Raw genomic sequence first — 18,745 nt, forward strand, 5'->3', positions numbered from 1 at the left:
GCAGGTTTTCCTTGCAAGCTCTCCTTTGTCCGGTTTATCATTCCTAAGACCTGAATTAGAAAGAAAATGCCTCAGTGGAAAGAGACTTGTGTGGGTAAATGGGGTACGAAGAACAGGCTTGTCGGCTCTGAGGACAGGGGTGGATTGCGGCAGATGCCGCTCGGTGCAATGCCATGCCCACCCCCAGGCAAATCAAGCTACCTGCCTTCCACCACCTCAGCTCAGCTCCAGCAATATGATCCTCTGAAACAGAGCTGGAAAAGTAAGCCTGCGCTCACAGTCCCTGCCCAGAAACCTGAGGGCCAAGGCCTGTGAGGAAAGGCTTAGGCCCCATGTTCCCTGCACTGTGAGGATCACATTGCTGGAGCAACCACCTTTGGAGGTCCACAGCATAATTGTGGGATGGCAATGTGTAGGAAATGTCATTCTACCCCCCCCCCCCCCCCCCCATGCGTAAATCCAGGCCCCGTATGAGGAAGAAATAAATTGGCCACAAGCAAGTCATTTGCTCCCACCGCATGTTCCTAGTGCAGCTGTCTGTATCATCGGCTACAGCACCTCTCCACTCACCATGCATGATGTCCCTTCCCCCAGGGTATGCTCCAGGGCTCTTGCATCTCCCTTTTCTCATTCTCTCCTACCATCTCAGGCAGCAACAGCAGCAGTCTGGTAGCTTGCACGCGTTTATGGTTGACAACAAGCCTTTGTCAAGCCTGTTGCACCTATGGACTTGTTGCCCTGCCTCAGAGAAATTGAGCCCCTTATAAACAGGGGCCCTGTAATCAACACTGAAATAAACTACAGTTGTCAACTGTTCTTTATTCGGTCCCATTCCCCTTCCCCTCCATTTATCTCTTCCCACTGCCAACATCTCCCTTTTCTTGTCCTGCCATGCCTGTTTCGTTGACCGAGAGTGATGAAGCGCGGTAAAACTCAAACAGAAAGGGCTGGTCTCTCCTGCATCCAAGAAATTGAAGGAGTGCAGGCGGAGGGGAGGCGAAGAGCTCGCCGCGCCAGGCGACGAGTCCCGCCCCCTCAGAGGCGGAGCCTGTACTCCCCGTGCCCTCAGAGGCGGAGCTTAGTGGAGACCTAGAAACCGCGGGGGCGGGGAGAGGTGGAGTCCCCGCCCACTGAGAATGCGGACTGGGCCGGTGTCTTCGCCCCGCCCATTCGCTTACGTCCCTTAGTCGGGAAGGGCGAGCACCCCCCAGCGTTGAGAGTAGAAGGCTACCGAGAAGACCTTCTTGTGTTAGAAGTATGGCGTCGGCCGAGCGCTACAGCGAGGTAAGCGGGGGTTCCTTGGAGCTGGTCCTCCTGTGGTGGGGAGGAGGAGGAGGAGGAGGAGGGCGCATTCCGTCTCTCGCACCATAGGCCCTTCGGTTCTGGCAGCAGCAGCAGAGCCTCAGCCTGGATGGACCCCCCCTCCCCGGTCTGTACAGGCAGAATCCGCCTTCCCACTCGCCCCACCCCCTGTGGTGCTGATTTCCGAGGGGAGCAAACTGCAGTTGGATGTAACTTGTTAGGAAGCCTACAGGTCCAGCGATGAATAGGGGTAAAAGCAGGACTGACTCAGTCCGTTGTGGCATGGAGCCCGCTGGTCACCTGAATGAGATACTGTTGCCATTTTTGCTTTTAACCAGTTCTGATTGTCTTTTTTTTTCTTTTTGCATGCTGGCTAGTTCTCCCTTTCTCCCCCCTTCTCACTCTAACGCCGTCCTTAGTGTACGGTGCACTGGTTCATGGAGGGCCGTCTTGGCCATGCCCATGGTCTTAAACTCTTCAATCTGCTCCACATCCCAAAGGATATTAAAGCTGGAGAGCGACTCTCATGCTGCTCTTTCTCTGTTGCCTTGGAATAGTCCCAGTGTTATCAATATTGGTATCCAGTCCAATAATATAATATACTCATTTACCCCCAGATATTGTACGTTGGGTTTCACCCCTTTCCCAATAGGTCATTGCAAATTATGCTATGGGGGTAGGGAAATTAGTAACAGGGGTGGTAACCGTGACCCTGTGTGCAGTGACTCTGGATGCAGCTTTGTGTGTCCCTAACATCCCAGGGAGACGTGCAGGGACCCCTCCTCAGAAGCTCGGGAGGGGTGGGTTTGGTGGTGCGCTTTGGATTTAATATAGGGAAGGAGCCCAGCAAAGGGCAGGGTGGGGGTGTGGTGCGTCAGCTGCTTCAGAGGTTCTCTCCCCCTGTCCCCCTCCCCCTATATTATTGCTTCCTGCGATGCTCTTTGTTCAGGGCTCTGGAATTTCTCTGCCCTCCCCCATCCCCCAACAGTTATCTGATTTAGGGCGGGGGGAAATGAAACTGGATTCTCTGTGGGCTCTGGTACCCTTCCTTGCTCCAGCCTCCGGCTTTCTTCTAGCGATGAGGCCGCAGTGAGTTCTCAGGCCTGTGTAGGGACCATAAAAGGCACAGGGAGGAAGGTCCCACTGTGGGACCCTCTTGGAAGGGGTCACGTGATGATGGATTGTATTCACCTCCATTAGCAGAAGCCTGGTCCCTGAGGGGCCCATGCAATAAATGTGTGTGTGGAAAGCGGGGGCTGAAAGGTGGGCCCCTGCTTTCTTAATGCGCTCCAGGGGCCCCCAAGGGGGGGGGTGCCATGCAATATTTAAATTAGTGGGGGTCACGTTAGCAAGGAGGCGCTAAGGTCGCATGCATGCGCCTCCTTGCTAACCAGAACCCCGTCGGTTTTCCTAACTCTGCAGGGAAGGAAAACTGATGCCAGGGGTTCAGGAAACTGACGTTTGTCAGTTGAGCGTCTGTTTCGTGCACCCGACTGTCAAGTGTGGGTTTTTTTTTTTTGGGGGGGGGGGTTTAAAACTTTGTTTTTCTTTAAGTTTTTCCTCCTACTTAATATTGCAAGGAGGAAGTACAGAAAAGCATTGAGTATGCGCTAATCCCCTTATTGCATTAGGGGATTGATTAGCGCCTATTCAACCCGAGTCTGACTGCTCTGGGCTGAGCGCGCGCTGTATTGTATCGGCCCCCAAGGGTGATACCAGGGTAAGTCTTGTAGTCCGCTGTGAAGGAAGAACAGAGGATAAAGGCAAACAGATCAGAAAGGGGGAGAGTTCCAAGATGGCCGACTGAAGCGTGGTTGACGTGGACGCTCGCTCTTGCTGCTGCTACCAGGCTCGTAATATCGATCGATCCTGGTAACGTTTACCTTAAAATTACTTTATGGGACGGAAAAGAAAGCCAAGGACTGCTTCTTACCCCGCGATCTCTCCCGGGCAGTCTTTCACGGGACCCATGGACGCCCATGTCTCCCGCAGTACGCCTTTGCCAGGGAATCAGCCGCTGGAGAGTGGGGGAGGGGAATTCGAGCTCCCCTCTCTCCCTGGCTCTATATCACCATTGAGCCCGGCTCGAGGAACGCCTCCTGGTAACCCAGCGGATGAGAGACCCACCTCGATAGCTGTAGAGGCTCCGTGGACCCAAGTGGTACAATCGGTTTTCTCTGCGGGGGACAGCGAGGTGGGGGAGGAATTCGCAAGCCCGACGGACATCTTGGGAGAGGGAACCAGGAGAAGAATGAGAGACGGAGGAGGAGAGGAAAACCTCAGAACTGACCAGGAGTCTATAGGGACTGAATTAATGGTTCCAGAACTGCCCTCTGTCCAAAGACCAGGTGAGAGATCTTTAATCTCTATTTGGGATGCAATAGCTGAGCTACGTGCTTTCATAACTAAACAGCTGGCACCGATAGTTAAAAGAAGTAATGAAATGGAACAAAAAATAATATCTTTGGGAAATACAACAGTGGATTTAAATCAACAAATATCTACTATCAGAGTTCAAGCAACCTCTATTCAACAATCTCAAAGTTTACTGGCTAAGGATAATGCTAATTTAGCATTAAAAGTGGAGATGCTAGAAAACAATATTAGAAATAAGAACTTGAGGATTATAAACTTTCCCAAAGTTCCTCTTGTTTCGCCACGGGATATGTTCAAGAGATATTTAATTGAAATCCTTAAAATCCCTGAAAATGCCATTCCACCAACATCTAAGGTATTTTATTTGCCAACGCCTAGAAGAGTTTTAAACCAGCAAAGGGGAGGAATGGAAGCATTACAGTCTGCAATGGAGCCACCAATGGACTTGACTGCAATAATTGAAACATCGGATTCAGACATTGCAATACCTGCTACACTTATAGTATCACTGGTCTTAGAGCCTGATCGGGACTGGTTACTGAAATTGTTTTTCAGGCATAGAACAGAAACCTTTCTGCGATTTAAAATAAATATTTTTCCTGACGTATCTCGCTCAACGCAGAAGAGGCGTAAGCAGTTTCTATTAATGAGATCTATGGTACAACAGATAGGGGGTCTTTTTGTTTTAAAATTCCCTTGCAAATGTTTAGTGAAACATCAAAATGTTTCTTATGTTTTCTTTGACCCTCCTCAGTTGTCACAATTCCTAATAGGGAAAACCCCTGAGAGTGGTTCTGAGGTAGAACCTCCACCCGTAGATCCTCAGGAAAGCGCTCCGTAAATATTATATGTACTGCACCACATCAGCCATTGAGCCATTCTATTATTTGTATTGTATTACAATTTTCTTTGGATTGTGTCTGGTTAACTCCCCAGTATTGAGGACTTTGAATGGTATTGTGTATATGAAGAATGTTCAACAATTTTGTTTCCTGCTATTGGTTTATTTGTAAAACAATACCTGTTTTCTACACAAGTTTATTCTTGTATTTAATTTGAGAAAATTTAATAAATAAATAATAATAATAAAAAAAAAAAAAAAGGAAGAACAGATGTGGTCCTGAAAACAGTGCATAACAACCTCTTGGGATTTCTTTAAACTTAATTTTACTATTGTACTCTGGATGATTTTTTATTGTTATGTATGTGATATTTTAAACTGTTATGAGGTTTCTCCCCCTCCCCAGGGAGCAAGCCTTTTTGTGGATTGAAAAATGATCTTATACAAAATGTATAAATAATTCTCTTCATCAATAAAAGTGGTTCATAATTTAACATTCATAATTTAAAATAGAAAACCCAGCACATAACAGAAGACAATCGGCAGAAATATTAAATCATTACTTTCCATGCACAGGGTCTCATAAACTTTTCTAAAGGCTGGCTACTCAATTATTCAAGGATTCTTACAAAAAAAAATGGGTGGACTTCTGTCTGACAGAAGAGCTAGCTATCTTCATTATTCAAAGAAAGGCCTCAGATCGTCCAAGGACAGCCTTTACCTATGAAACTTTTGATAATTCAGCTCAGCTCTTACTATTGCGAAGAATAATACAAATGTATTGGAGATTCTTAGAGAAGAACGCTAATAACAAGGCTCCCACGTGTTGCTCCTCCGTGTGTGTGGTTTTTTTTGTTTTTTTTGTTACTCTCCATTTATCGCATGCCGTCATCTGGAAGGGCTAGGCTGGTCCGCAGGGTCTCTAGGTTCTCTCAGGGTAGGATCTGTCCCGTTGGGGCTCTGCTCCATTGTCAATAGAAAAATGCTCCCAGGGAACAAATTTCTCTTTATCTGTCCATGGCAAGGCCTGGCTTATCACGTTGTCTGACTGTAATCTTTATAGAATAGTTACCCTGTTTTGTTTAGGATTGGGTTGTTTTATTTTCTTTAATTCAGTTTGCTGAGAGAGTGCCAAACCTGATTACAGTTTGGTGCCAGATGTATTTTTCTCATCCCTCAGGTCAGTTAGGAGCCTTGAAATATCTCGTTGGGACTCCCAAAATCTCTGACCCTTTTATGTGAAGGCAGTTTGCCGGTGCCATGGTCCATATTTACTGCTGCCGGTGGCTGCACTAATTCCTGGAGAGTTGACGCTGGCCCAGTTTCTGAAGGGAGCCTTTCAGTCCGGGCCTGCCTGTTTTTTAATGTCACCTCTTCTTGCATTTTGGTACCCGCCGTGCTGATGACTAATCTTTAGAATGCACTGGGGATGCGACTTTGAAAACCGAACCAGCCGTGTCTCGCTAGAAAGTGAGTCATCTGACGGCTGTCATTGCCCCTTCCTTGGTATTAATTCTAGCTCTCCTCTTGTATGTTTCATGAACAAAGTATTGTGGTTGCTGTGTTGGTCTGCTTGAATGGGTAGAAAAAAGGTCAGCGCACAAGGCTGTAGGTGAGACCTTTCCATTGAACTGACTCAATAAGTCTGTGACTGGTTTTTGAGCTTTATACAGACCTTTACTGTAAACTGTATCTGTTGACTGACGCGGTGTTCGGGGGCACACAGCTGTATGCTGATAGATTTCCTTAAGTCCTGCTGACTTAAAGATCAAATAAACTACATGTGGATATTTGAATAAGTGAACCTTTGGTGCTGCTTTACCATAGTTGACTTGGACCTTTGAAATAACGTTACCCTTCTACCACCACACCTCCCTTGTTTGTGTTATACAGTGCGTTGCAAAAGTATTCAGCCCCCTAAAACGTCAGCAGATTTGTGTGGATTACAAATGACCCTTACACACATTGTTCCAGACTGTATGTTTATTGCAAATGGGCTTGCTCTTAAAGTAAATGATCCAAATTCTTTATTTCTCTGCATTTTTTTTTGTAAAATGAAATTTAAAAACTGACATGCTGCTTGCATAAGTATTTATTTAACCCCCTTCAGACTAGTGCTTGGTAGAAGCTGCAATAACAGCTTTTAAGTTTGTTGGGGTAAGCTTCTACCAGCTTTGCACACTGTTTGGGAGTGATTTTTGTCCATTCTTCCTGGCAGATTTGCTCCAGGTTGTTCAGTTGCTTGGATGATGTTTATAGATTGCAACTTTCAATTAGTGCCACAGATTCTTGATTGGATTGAGATCTGGACTTTGACTTATCCATTGCAGAACATTCACCTTTTTGTTGTTCCACTCCTGTGTTGCTTTGGCCTTGTGCTTGGGATTATTGTCCTGCTGAAAGGTGAATTTTCTCCCAAGTTAGTTTTTTAGCAGACTGAAGCAGGTTGCCTTGCAGTATCCTCCTGCATATTGCACCATCCATCAGTCCTTCAGTTTTAACAAGATGCCCAGCCCCCGCTGAGGAAAAGCCTCCCCACAACACGATGCTGCCTCCCCCATACTTTACTGTTGGGATGGTGTTTGCTGAGGAATGGGCAGTGTTAGGTTTGTGCCATACACAGCGTTTTGAATCTTGGCCTAAAAGCTCCATTTTTGTCTCATCTGACCCAGGACTGGTGCTAGGTTCTGTGGCATGGGCAGCCCTCTGTTTCTTTGGCTGCCAGAAGAGGATATGAGCATGTTCCTACCCTCTTATGGCGGCGCTCTCTGTCTTCAACTACCGCTGGCCTGCTGCTGCCTCCCCGGGTGTGCCGCTCCGTGCAATTGCACAGTTTGCACACCCAGTCGCGCTGAGCCTGATCTGACCACAAAATCTTATCCCCCATTTTAGCTGGGTCACTTTGATGCTTTCTGGCAAACTACAGCCGTGTGTGTATGTGTGTGTGTGTTTTTCCTTCAGTAATGGCTGACTTTAAGAGCATACTGGTTTGCAGTACCACTAGCCACCCTCCCATGCAGGCCAGTTGTATGCAGAGCTCTCGATCCTGGTTGACTGCTGCACCTTCAGTCCAGTCTCAGCCACTGAACTCTGTGGCTCCTTCAAAGTGATTGTTGGCCATTAAAAACTAAGGAAGGCCGGTTTAGATATATGATAGTAATTCAATATCCCAAAGGTTTGTTCAATTCTGTATGGGCTTATATGCAGCAGATCAAAATATCAGCGATGGTAATATTGATAACTATCTTAAAGATGTTTCATTCCCAAGGCTTGATGAGCCAGTCAAGGATTTTCTGAACAGAAAAATAGAGAGCAAAGAGGTGTTCCAAGGTAATTTCCAACCTTAAATCTGGCAAAGCACCGAGGGTCGATGGGCTATCCTCTAAACTTTATAAAACCTTCTGTCTGGTGATCTTGGATCCCTTGGTGGAAATGTTTAACTTCCTGAGAGAAAGGGGGGAGCCGGCTCAGGGTGCAAATGTGGCAGGTATGACAGTCTTAGCAAAGGGGGGACGGGACCCTACCCTTTTGCGGGTCACACAGGCCCATTTTTAAAAAATTAATTTAGATCTTAGCAAAAGTCCTGGTGCTAAGGTTGGGTAAGGTGGCCTCCCTCCTTAATACATGGTGATCAATCGGGATTTGTGTCCGGAAGGCTAGCTGCTGACAGGCCGATTCAGTAAAATGTGCGGGAGAGCCGGTGCTCCAAGTTTGAGTGCCCGCTCTCCTGACGCGCGCCCAGGCCTCTCTCCTGGGCGTGCAATTCTCTCTTCAAATGAGGCCGGGCACTGATAAGGAGGCGCTAGGGACAATAGCGCTTCCCTAGCACCGAAGCGGTGGCTGTCAGTGGGTCTGACAACCGCTTAATTTTACCAGCGTTGGTTGTCGGACCCAGGGGTGGTAATAGCGCGGTGCGCTCAGCCGAGCACCCCGTTCCGTATCGGCCTGAATGTCTGTAAGGTGATAAATTTTAACGTGGTGGGCCAAAAGGCACAATCTCCCTGCTGTTCTGCTACCAGTTGTTGCCGAAAAGGCATTCAACCGTTTCTGTTCCAAGTGTTACAAAGAAAGGGGCTGGGAGAGTAGGTCACAAACTGGGTTCAAGCTTTGTATTGTAGCCCACATGCAAGTATTCGGCTTATTGGGGATATTCTGAGGCTTTTTGTCTTTTTTTTTTCCCCCAGTACAAAGAGGCACGAGGCAGGGATGTCCATAGTGCAAATCTTGAAGCCTCTAGCTATTAAAATTCGTTCAGACTCGTGGGTTAGGGGAATTCCAGTTGGGTCACATAGCTGTAAGCAGACGTTGTTTGCTGATTTCCATTGTCTGCCCCATCTTTCCTTAATGGAACACCCTGGCAGAATTGAGGGGATTTGGAAATCCAAGGTTCTGAATGTTAATCCCCCCCCCCCGCCCTGGGGGGGGGGGGGTGTCCAAGAATTGTTCTTTTCCAAACCAAGTCCCAGGGAGGGTTGAGTGTCCCCAAATCGCCTTACACGCTGCCGCACATTTGAGTTCAGTGTGGGAATGGCACTGTGAGCATAAACAGAAGAAGTAGGATTGACATTGAAACTGCTATGGGGGGGTCTCTTCCTTAGCTCGTTTATTGTGGGGTCAGTTATCTCCTTTCTCTAGAGCAGCGGTTCTCAACCTGTGGGTCGCGACCCCGGCGGGGGTCGAACGACCAAAACACAGGGGTCGCCTAAAGCAGGTCCCCCAACCACCGGTCCACGGACCAGTACCGGGCAGTTGGGGTTTTTTGCCGGTCCGTGGCGCCGCGGCTGCTGCAGGGAGGCGGGGCGAAGCTGGAGACCTGCCTCCTCCAACCCCAAAAGGGAAGAGACCAGTGGCGTAGCCACGGGTGGGCAGGTGCCCACCCAACTGGCACCGGAACTGCAAGGCTGTCGCGGGATCCCATCCCCGCGACAGCGAACAAGAGAACCCACGCCTCGCGCGCCATCACGGCACACATGGGGAAGCGCTGCTGCGGCCGTATGGCCAACCGGTCTTCCTGTTCGGGGGGGAGCGGAAGTGCCGCGCGCAGCTTCCGCTTCCTCCCCCCAATGCAGGAAGATCAGCTGCCTCTCCTGCTGCCACCCGTTCTCCTGCTATCTTCGGGCCAAACGGCCAGCCGATTTTCCTGTTTGGGGGAGCGGAAGCGCCGCGCACAGCTTCCGCTTTCTCCCCCAAAGCAGGAAGATCAGCTGCCTCTCCTGCTGCCACCGGCCTCCTGCTATCTTCGGGCGTCGGGCCGATCTTCCTGCTTGGGGGGGGGGGGAGGGAGGAAGCGTACGTTGTGCGCTGCGCTTCCGCTCCCCCCCCCCCCCGACAGGAAGTTCGGCGGGCTGTACGGCCCGACGTCCGAAGATAGCAGGAGTCCGGTGGCAGCAGGAGAGGCAGCTGATCTTCCTGCTCTGGGGGAGAAAGCGGAAGCTGTGCACGTGCTTGAATGTGTATGTGTGGATGAGAATGGGAGTGTGTGGGTGAAAACTGGAGCCTGGGTGTGTATGTGGGTGAATGGGAGCTCGAATGTGTGTGTATGTGTGGATGAGAATGGGAGTGTGTGTGGGTGAAAACTGGAGCCTGGGTGTGTATGCGGGTGAATGGGAGCTCGAATGTGTGTGTATGTGTGGATGAGAATGGGAGTGTGTGTGGGTGAAAACTGGAGCCTGGGTGTGTATGTGGGTGAATGGGAGCTCGAATGTGTGTATGTGTGGTTGAGAATGGGAGCCTGGGTTTGTGGGTGGGTGAGAATGGGAGCTTGAATGTGTGTATATATGGGTGAGAATGAGAGCCTGGGTTTGTGTGGGTGGGTGAGAATGGAAGCTTGAATATGTGGATAAGAATGGGTGCTTGAATGTGTGTATGTGTGGGTGAGAATAGGACCTTAAATGTGTATATGTATGGATGAGAATGGGAGCTTGAATATGTGTGGATGAGACTGGGAGCATGGGTTTGTGGGTGAGAATGGGAGTCTGGGTTTATGTGTGTGGGTGAGAATGGGTGCCTGGATGTGCGTCTGTGTGTGCATAAGAATATAAGCCTGGGGAGGGGTGAGAAAGTGAGAACTTGTATGTGTGTCTGCAGAGAATGTGAGCTTGTTGGGGGGTGGGGGGGGGGAGAGCATATGAGAGTGACAGCTTGAGTGTGTGAGAGGGAGTCTGTGAGAGAAAGCGTGTATGTGTGTGTGTGTGGAAGGGAAGAAGACAGTAATAAAAGAAAGACACTGAAAAGGAATTAGGAAATGAGCTATAAGGGAAAAAATGGGAAAAAGAGACCAGGACCAACTGATTAGAAAAATACAAAGAACAGACAACAAAGGTAAAAATATATATCTATATTTTGAGATGTTAGCAATTTAAATATAAGCAACACAACCTCTCTCTCAAAATTTATGGACAGGTAGGAGCCGTGTATAAAATCGTAATAATAAGAAGGCTAAAGTACCACAAATCACCGTGAATTATGTTTGTATCATTAAGTAAACCTCATACTTAGGCGTAGATGTGAATGCTATGCTGCATAATTTGGCATTATTTATCAGTAAAAAAAACAACTAGTAGACCTGCATGCCTACAGCCCACCCATGTTAACCTTGTGCCCACCCAAAAAATCAATTCTGGCTACGCCACTGGAAGAGACATGGCCCAAAAAGCTAGCGCGTCGCAGTAAAGTATGTGGCTGGAGCCGCGCAGGCAGGAAGGAGGTGTATCAGCCACTGCAGGTGCTCCTCCTACTTCCTTCCTGCCCGCCCTGCCCCGGAAGACAAATGTTGCCGGAGCCACACGGGCAGGAAGGAGGAGGCGCGTCAGCCGCGTGGGTAGAAGAGGTGCTTCAGCCGCGTGCAGAAGAGGAGCAGCGGGGCCGGGAAGACTAGGGCCGCTGCAGAGCCCATCCTGTGGCAACCCGTAAAGAAGAGGCCCAGAGGTGAGAGAGAGGTGTGTGCGAGTATGAGATGAGTTGAGAGATTGTGTGTGAGAGTGAGTTGAGAGACTGTGTGTGTTTGCAGAGACAGCATGTGAGAGCCTCTGTGTGTGTGAAAGAGACAGCATGTTAGAGTGAGAGCCTGTGCTTGAGCAAGGCAGCATGTGGGGGTGTGAGAGAGCTTGTGTGTGAGACTCAGACAGCCTGTGCCAGTGAGAGACTGTGTGTATGAATGATTGCATGAGAGAGAGAGCATGTGACAGTGAGAGCCTGTGTGTGTGAGAGAGAAATGCATGTGAGAATGAGAACCTGACTGTGTGTTTGAGGGAAGAAGATAGGTGGAGAGAAAAGAAATAGAAAAAAAGGCAATATAAAAGGAAATGGCAAAAAAATAAGAAAGGGAAGCAGATGTAAAAAAAAAATAAATTACTTTTTACTGATTGGTACATGTAATCTTTGGGAATGTGCAAGAGTAGCACTTTCTCTATGGCGGATCTCACAATGTGCGAGATCAACATGGAGGAAGTGGAAACCCACGGGGCCTGCACAAAGGAGGCAGCAGAATGGGCTTCAGTGCCAATAGCAGCAATCAGTGCCTCCCCAATAGCCACGTGGCAGTAATTAGATTAATTGTTTGACTCAGCTGGAGGTGACAAAGTATGAAGTGGGATGTGAAATCAGCTTGATCTGGTGGAGAATTAGGATTGCTGTTACACATGAACTGTATTTGGCAAACATTAAGGGAGCCAGGATAATCAATTGAAGCCTGCAGCTGAGGACTGATTCATTATGACTCATGTAGAAATTAGTGCATTTTCCAGATTAGTCTGCATAACACAATTCTCAACATTCAGCATTATTTCTGCTGCATAGAGTTTTATCTGAGAGGCTCTGAGGTTGTGAGGGAGCCAGTAAGAGTGAGAGCATGAGTGTGTATGAGAAAATCCAGGGGAGTAAGAGTGTGTGTGAGTGGGGGGGGGGGGGGGAGAGAGTGTCTTACACCCTGAGAGTGTATCAGTGTCTGTGAGAGTGAGAGGTTATGGTGGGTATAAGAGCATGAATGTGTATGTATGTGACAGTGTATGTGTGAGAGAGAGAGGATAACCTCCTAATCCTCGACAATATCAGGGTGACTGGAAATCAAGAGCTCCCATGTATGGACAGCAGGGGCTTTTTAAAATCCTTATTAGTTTTAATTATTGTGTGTTATTTGATATATGTGCTGTTTTGAAATATTTTATTGGTGTTTGGGAAATTATAAAATGTATATGATTTTAATTAATAGAAATTCTATTTATCAGTAATTTTAAAATATTCTTTTATTAGTATGGTTTTACTATTATAACTGATGCTTTATGTTTAATTTTATTGTTTTATGAGGAATGGTGGTTCTGTTTATAAATGTCATAATAAATAAGTATGCACTAAAATCCAACCCCATCCATAACCCCGCCCCCATATGACCAAAGCCCCACCCTCGCCCTGCCCTCACCCCGCCCTCGCAGGGCGAGGGCAGGGCGAGGGGTCACCACAACATGAGGAACTGTATTGCGGGGTCACGGCATTAGAAAGGTTGAGAACCACTGCTCTAGAGTAATTATGGTATAAATTTGGAAAGAGGTTTGTTGGGGACAGGAATTACTGGCCTAGGAGCTCCTGTCATCTGCAACATGGTGATTTCCTCCCAGGTAATGTCTCTGCATTGGGGAGGTGTTGGAGAAAGTTGGGCTTAACTAGATTAGGCTCAATTTATAATGGAATTAGCTTTTGACACGTTGCGTGAACATTATTTATTCTGTCACAGTGATTGGGTTTTGTTTTGTTTTTTTACACTCGGGTAGCTTCCTTTATTCACTCAAGGTTAGTACTTGGGTACCTATATCAAGCTAAGGGGTAGACTTTTAAACCTTCGTGCCGATTTTATTACATGCGCGCTGGATTTTATGATCCACGCGTGTGGCACTCGCAAGGAGGGGGGGAATTGTGCGGTTTTCGTGCGGCGACGCATCCCTGCCTTTCCCAGACCTCTCCAATTAAGGAGGGAACTTCCCAGCCCTTCCCCTCTCATCCCCACCCCCTAAATCCAATAATCTTTTTTTTTTTTTTTTTTTTTTACCTTTTTGTAGAGCAATTTACTTCAGCTCCTGAGCTGAAGTAAGTTGCATGCGCTAGCAGCCGGCTCGCGCACGAGGCTCTGGGACAGCGAACAATGGCGCTGACCTGGCCTGGCCATCGAGCAGGTACCGGCCTCTCCGTGCGTGGCCGGGCCTCTCGGGGAAAATGAGCCCGGCGCACGTAAAGCCCGGCCATGCCTGTAAAGACCTGAATTTACACGCACCGGACATTTAAAATCTTCCCGTAAAATCTTTATTTGATGACTACCGTGATAGGGCTGTTGGATCACTAAGGGTATTTTGAAAATATACAATACAGAATTAGAAGCCAAATGTCCGATCTGGATTCTTTATTAGTAAGAGACAGAAATCTTTAAACAAGCCTGACTCAGGCCGAGTTTCACCCTCTTACAATGGGGCTGCATCAGGGGCTACAACATACAAACACATACTGATAAATTGAAATCATAAAAACATAATTTAAAAGAAACATAAAATGGTAACATATGTATGTGTGGTGTAACATGGAAAATGCTTCATAATAAAAATGTTCATAATAAAAGTGTATTTATTGCCTTTACCTCAGCTTAATCATTTAGATGTTTCTGAGTATCCGGGTTGAAAAGAATTGCACATCAAATGGTCTGTATTATAATAATAAACAAAAGATTTGAAATTATTAAAATAGTCTTAAAAATATTCTGTGATTGTCTAATTTAATAAAAAACATATATGTACCTCTGAGAAAATTATAATATCGTGTACCGCAGTGTTTGAAAAACACTGTTCTCCAATGCTGCAGAAAAAAAATGATTAAATAAAATAAAAAAATAGAGAAATAAAAGATGGGATGAAAACAAAATGATGGCATAACTATTTTCATGTGCTTACTTAAATATTTGATCAAACCAAAAATTGCTGTATCCATGTTGTTGAAAAACAAACATTTCTTTAAAATGCACATAAAATGCCCCTTGTCATCATAAAAATGACTCAGTTGTGTACATTGTATTGTGTCCTTGCAACAAAATATATATTGGGGAAAACTATCAGGCAATTTAACAAAAGTATTATAGAGCACAAAAGTAGTATCAATAGGAAAATCGTATCCAAACCGTTAGTATCACATAGGGCCTCATTTTCTAAAGTATCGCAGGCCTGCGATACTTTAGAAAATTGCACTACTCTGGTCGGGCGGGGGGCGGTCCTGTGCTAGCCGGCAGCGATCGCTGCGGCATCGCGCCCAATAACTACACCATAGAAGGTGTAGTTATTGGGTGTGAAATAGCCAGCGGAAAGGGCCTTACCTATCCACTCTGCGCGCCATCCTCGCGGAGTCAGCCCCGGTGACGCCCCCGACTCCTCCTCTTCCGGGGCCGACTCCGCCCCGATTTCAGTAGCGCAGGCCTGCAATAGCTTTGTAAAATGAGGCCCATAGTCTAGAGAAAAATCACAAATTTGAAGATTATAAGTTCTGTGTTTTACAACAAGTTATTCCAAATTGGAGAGGAGGAGATTTAGATAATTTATTATTGCAGATAGAGCAGAAATATATATTTGAATTCAAGACTATGGAACCTAATGGTTTGAACTTAGATATAGATTATTGTTTTCCTTTAAATTGTTTTGTTTATTCATTTTATGGTATTGCCTTTTCCTAGCTCATTATCCACATCCATGGTATATTTTTCTTTTATATTTTAATATATTTTTTATCTATGAATATATGCCTCTGTTTTTTTTAACTTTTCATTTTTCAGTTTTTAAGGTATATTTTTAGATCCATGCACACATGTTTTTGTTTGTTCGCCAGTCATATATCAATCTCAGTGTTCATGTTTAGCCCTTCAGTTTTTATGGCAATAGTGTGGAGCTCCTTGATCATTTGGCAAAGTTTTTATGAATATTTGCAATTAAAATAGTGATTATTTTTGAACTTTTTATTAGTATTCATTATTATTGTTTAAGCTCCTCGTTTTGGCTTTTACTGGTATTTATATTATACCACTTGGCAAGATCGCTGTGTGTTTTATCTTTATGTTTCTTGTTTTGGCTCTGTTTTGCGATTCCATTTTGACCACTTTACAACAATGTCCTTTTAATCCATATCACATTTTAATCGCTGATACAAATAGATTTAAGCATTTTTTCAGCATTTTAGTAATCTACCATACAAATCGCAGGTAGACCCGCTAGTTCTGATCACAGCCATACTTTTTTCATGAACATACGGGCATTTTTGATCCACGCCCCCTTTTTTTGATTGACAACCGCATTGGCGCGCTTTTAAAGCCTTTAAAAGTCCGCCGACGTTTCTGACATTTCCCTATCACGATCGGAGAGAGACAGAGGTTGCCGCTTCTTAACTAGAGACTTCACAGCGCATCAAAATGTAAGCATTACCTTTTGGTCAGTTTTTTTTTTTTTTAAACACGCTGAGGTAGATCTTAAAACAGTACGCACGCGCATACTTTTTTGTTGGCGCAACTGGCGCCAACAAAAGTACGCCAGATTTTATAAGATATGCGTGTATCTTATAAAATTCGGCAGCTTGCGCGCGCCGAGCCGCGCAGCGTGCTTCCATTCCCTCCGAGGCCGCTCTGAAATCAGAGCGGCCTCTGAGGGAACTTTCCTTCCGCGTCACCCCACCCCCCAGCCCTACGTTTTGTTGTGCAAGTTACGCCTGCTTGAAGCAGGCGTAACTTGCCCACGCCGCCTCGGCATCCCCCGGCACAGGCCGCAGTGCTGGGGGACTCAGGACCGCCCCCTCCCGCCCCTTTTACGAAGCCCCGGGACTTATGCGCGTCCCGGGGCTTTGCGCGCGCCGGCGGCCTATGCAAAATAGGCGTGCCAGTGCGTGAGGGTCCTGCGAGCGTAAATCCAGCAGGATTTAATCGCGCAGGGCTTTTAAAATCTAGCCCTTTGTGGGCCGAATCATTTTAGCAATTCCAACGCGGCAACTTTATTTTTGGTCCCGATTCAAGACAGTTTTCTCGATTTCACATTTTCTTTTGTTTTAGGAACACTCTCTTTATGTGTTTCAATTCTTTAGCAATACGCTTTGAACTGAGACAGTTTATTTAAACAGTACAGGGTTAAAATATATGGCAGCATGGATTAATTATTTGCGTGACTGCAGCAAAAGTATAAAGTAGATTAGTGTGACACATTTACATCAAGATTAAGATGTTTTTAAGTAATCTTTCAAACGAACAGCTGTTTTTGTTTTTTTTTAAGTTGCATCATTTGCGATTTCATATTAATTTTTCAATAGAAGGTGGTGGTTTGTATGACTGTGAATCAAGAATTCTGCCAGAGCCATTTTTATGATGACAAGGCCGTGAGCAGATCAGGCAAGTGGCATTTTATGTGCATTTTAAAGAAATGTTTGGTTTTCAACAGGGATACAGCAAATTTTTGGTTTGATCAAATATTTAAGTAAGCACATGAAAATAGTTATGCCATCATTTTGTTTTCATCCCATCTTTTATTTCTCTTTTTTTATTTTATTCTTTTTTTTTTCTGCAGCATTGGAGAAGTGTTTTTCAAACACTGCGGTACACGATATAATTTCTCAGAGGTACATATGTTTTTTATTAAATTAGACAATCACAGAATATTTTTAAGACTATTTTAATAATTTCAAATCTTTTGTTTATTATTATAATACAGACCACTTGATGTGCAATTATTTTCAACCCGGACACTCAAACATCTAAATGATTAAGCTGAGGTAAAGGCAATACACTTTTATTATGAACATTTGATGTTTTTGCAGATATCCAGTTTCAAGCATCATTTTCCATGTTACACCACACATATATGTTTTATGTTTTTATGATTTCAATTTATCAGTATGTTTTTATTTGTTTGTATGTTGTAGCCCCTGATGCAGCCCCATTGTAAGAGGGCGAAACTCGGCCTGAGTCGGGCTTGTTTAAAGATTTCTGTCTCTTACTAATAAAGAATCCAGATCAGACATTTGGCTTCTAATTCTGTATTGTTGCCTCCGCAGCTTGGTTAGACAGCCTCCCTTGCTGCTTTATCAGTCCATCACTTTTGAAAATATACTCCATCCTGATCGGTGTTTTTGAGTTCAAGCCCAGGCACATAAGTCACATGGGAGAAATGCCCTGTGGGAACCATAGATGAGGATGATTGGGATCTTTTGTTTCTATCTGATAGGGAAGAGTTCAGTATCTTCTCACATTCTGGAAAACTGTTATAAACGTCTGTACGGATGGTATCTCGCAGCAGCCAAATTTCATGGGATGTATCCTGCTGGATCTGACCGTTTGTTGCTGGAATTGCAGTTCAGGTGCTATTGATTTGTTTCCTATATTTGGTGGTCGTGTCCTGTGGTTGCTCACTAGTGGGAGGCAGTAGCCACACTAATATGTGAGATCTCGGGTACCCCTGTACAGAAGGATCCCAAGCTGTTCCTCATTACTCTAGTTGTTGGGGGAGGATTTGCGGAAACTGATCTTAAATATAGCAGTGGCTGCTAGATGCGAAGTAGCCCGTGGTGGCGTAAACCAGCGGCACCCACCATGGATCATGTGTGCACTCTCCTGGCTAGAGTACTTCTAATGGGGAAGCTGACAGTATATTATGACAGAGCCTGGGCCCCTTATATAGCTTGGGTTGAACTGGTTAGGGGGTCGCGCTGAGGTAGCTTGGCTTTTTATCTTATTCTTGCCATATTTAGTTTCCCATTTACACCTGTGCAGGATGTTTGGGGGGGGGGGGGGGCGGGTATAGCGCTGGACGAGGTTATTGGAATTGTAGGGGAAATGGGAGTAAAGTTGGGGTGGGGTTTTTTTCCTATTTGCAGAAGTTGAGGTCTTTTGCCTACAAATGTTGGCTTGGGGGTCTGTGAAATATTCTATACACTACTGGTTTTGCCTGTTGAGGTTTTACGGTGATAATATGCATTCTTGTTTGTTTGAGCCTAGAGTCTGTATTTTGCTTATTTGTGTTCTTTAATGTTTGTAATTCTCAGACTTCACAATAAACTTTAAATTAAAAACAAAAAGTGATTGTTGGCTTCTCTCAAGTCCCCTTCTGACTTTGATGCTGAGTTTGGAGAGGCTGCCTTGTCTGGTGATATGAATCAGCTTCTATTTCCTCACAATTTATCCAGCAGTGCTCACCGGGATATCCAAGCTCTTGGATATTATTGTGTAAC

At 45.6% G+C, this 18,745-nt stretch overlaps 1 protein-coding gene across 3 annotated transcripts in view; it reads left to right on the forward strand.

Moving 5' to 3' along the window:
* The first annotated feature begins 1,156 nt into the window (after positions 1 to 1,156).
* LOC115097869 (unconventional myosin-Va-like) overlaps positions 1,157 to 18,745 on the forward strand; it is a 98,187-nt gene continuing 80,598 nt past the window's right edge. Inside the window, exon 1 of one of the 3 annotated variants that reach the window (XM_029614002.1) lies at positions 1,157 to 1,284. In XM_029614002.1, coding sequence (XP_029469862.1) covers positions 1,258 to 1,284 — 27 coding nt within the window. In that variant the 5' untranslated portion in view covers positions 1,157 to 1,257. Of the gene's footprint in view, positions 1,285 to 17,255; positions 17,291 to 18,745 lie in introns of those variants that run through there. The other 2 variants (XM_029614000.1, XM_029614001.1) reach the window with 2 other exon arrangements.

The sequence above is a fragment of the Rhinatrema bivittatum genome, chromosome 8, assembly GCF_901001135.1.
Source record: "Rhinatrema bivittatum chromosome 8, aRhiBiv1.1, whole genome shotgun sequence".
NCBI classification, from domain to species: domain Eukaryota; kingdom Metazoa; phylum Chordata; class Amphibia; order Gymnophiona; family Rhinatrematidae; genus Rhinatrema; species Rhinatrema bivittatum.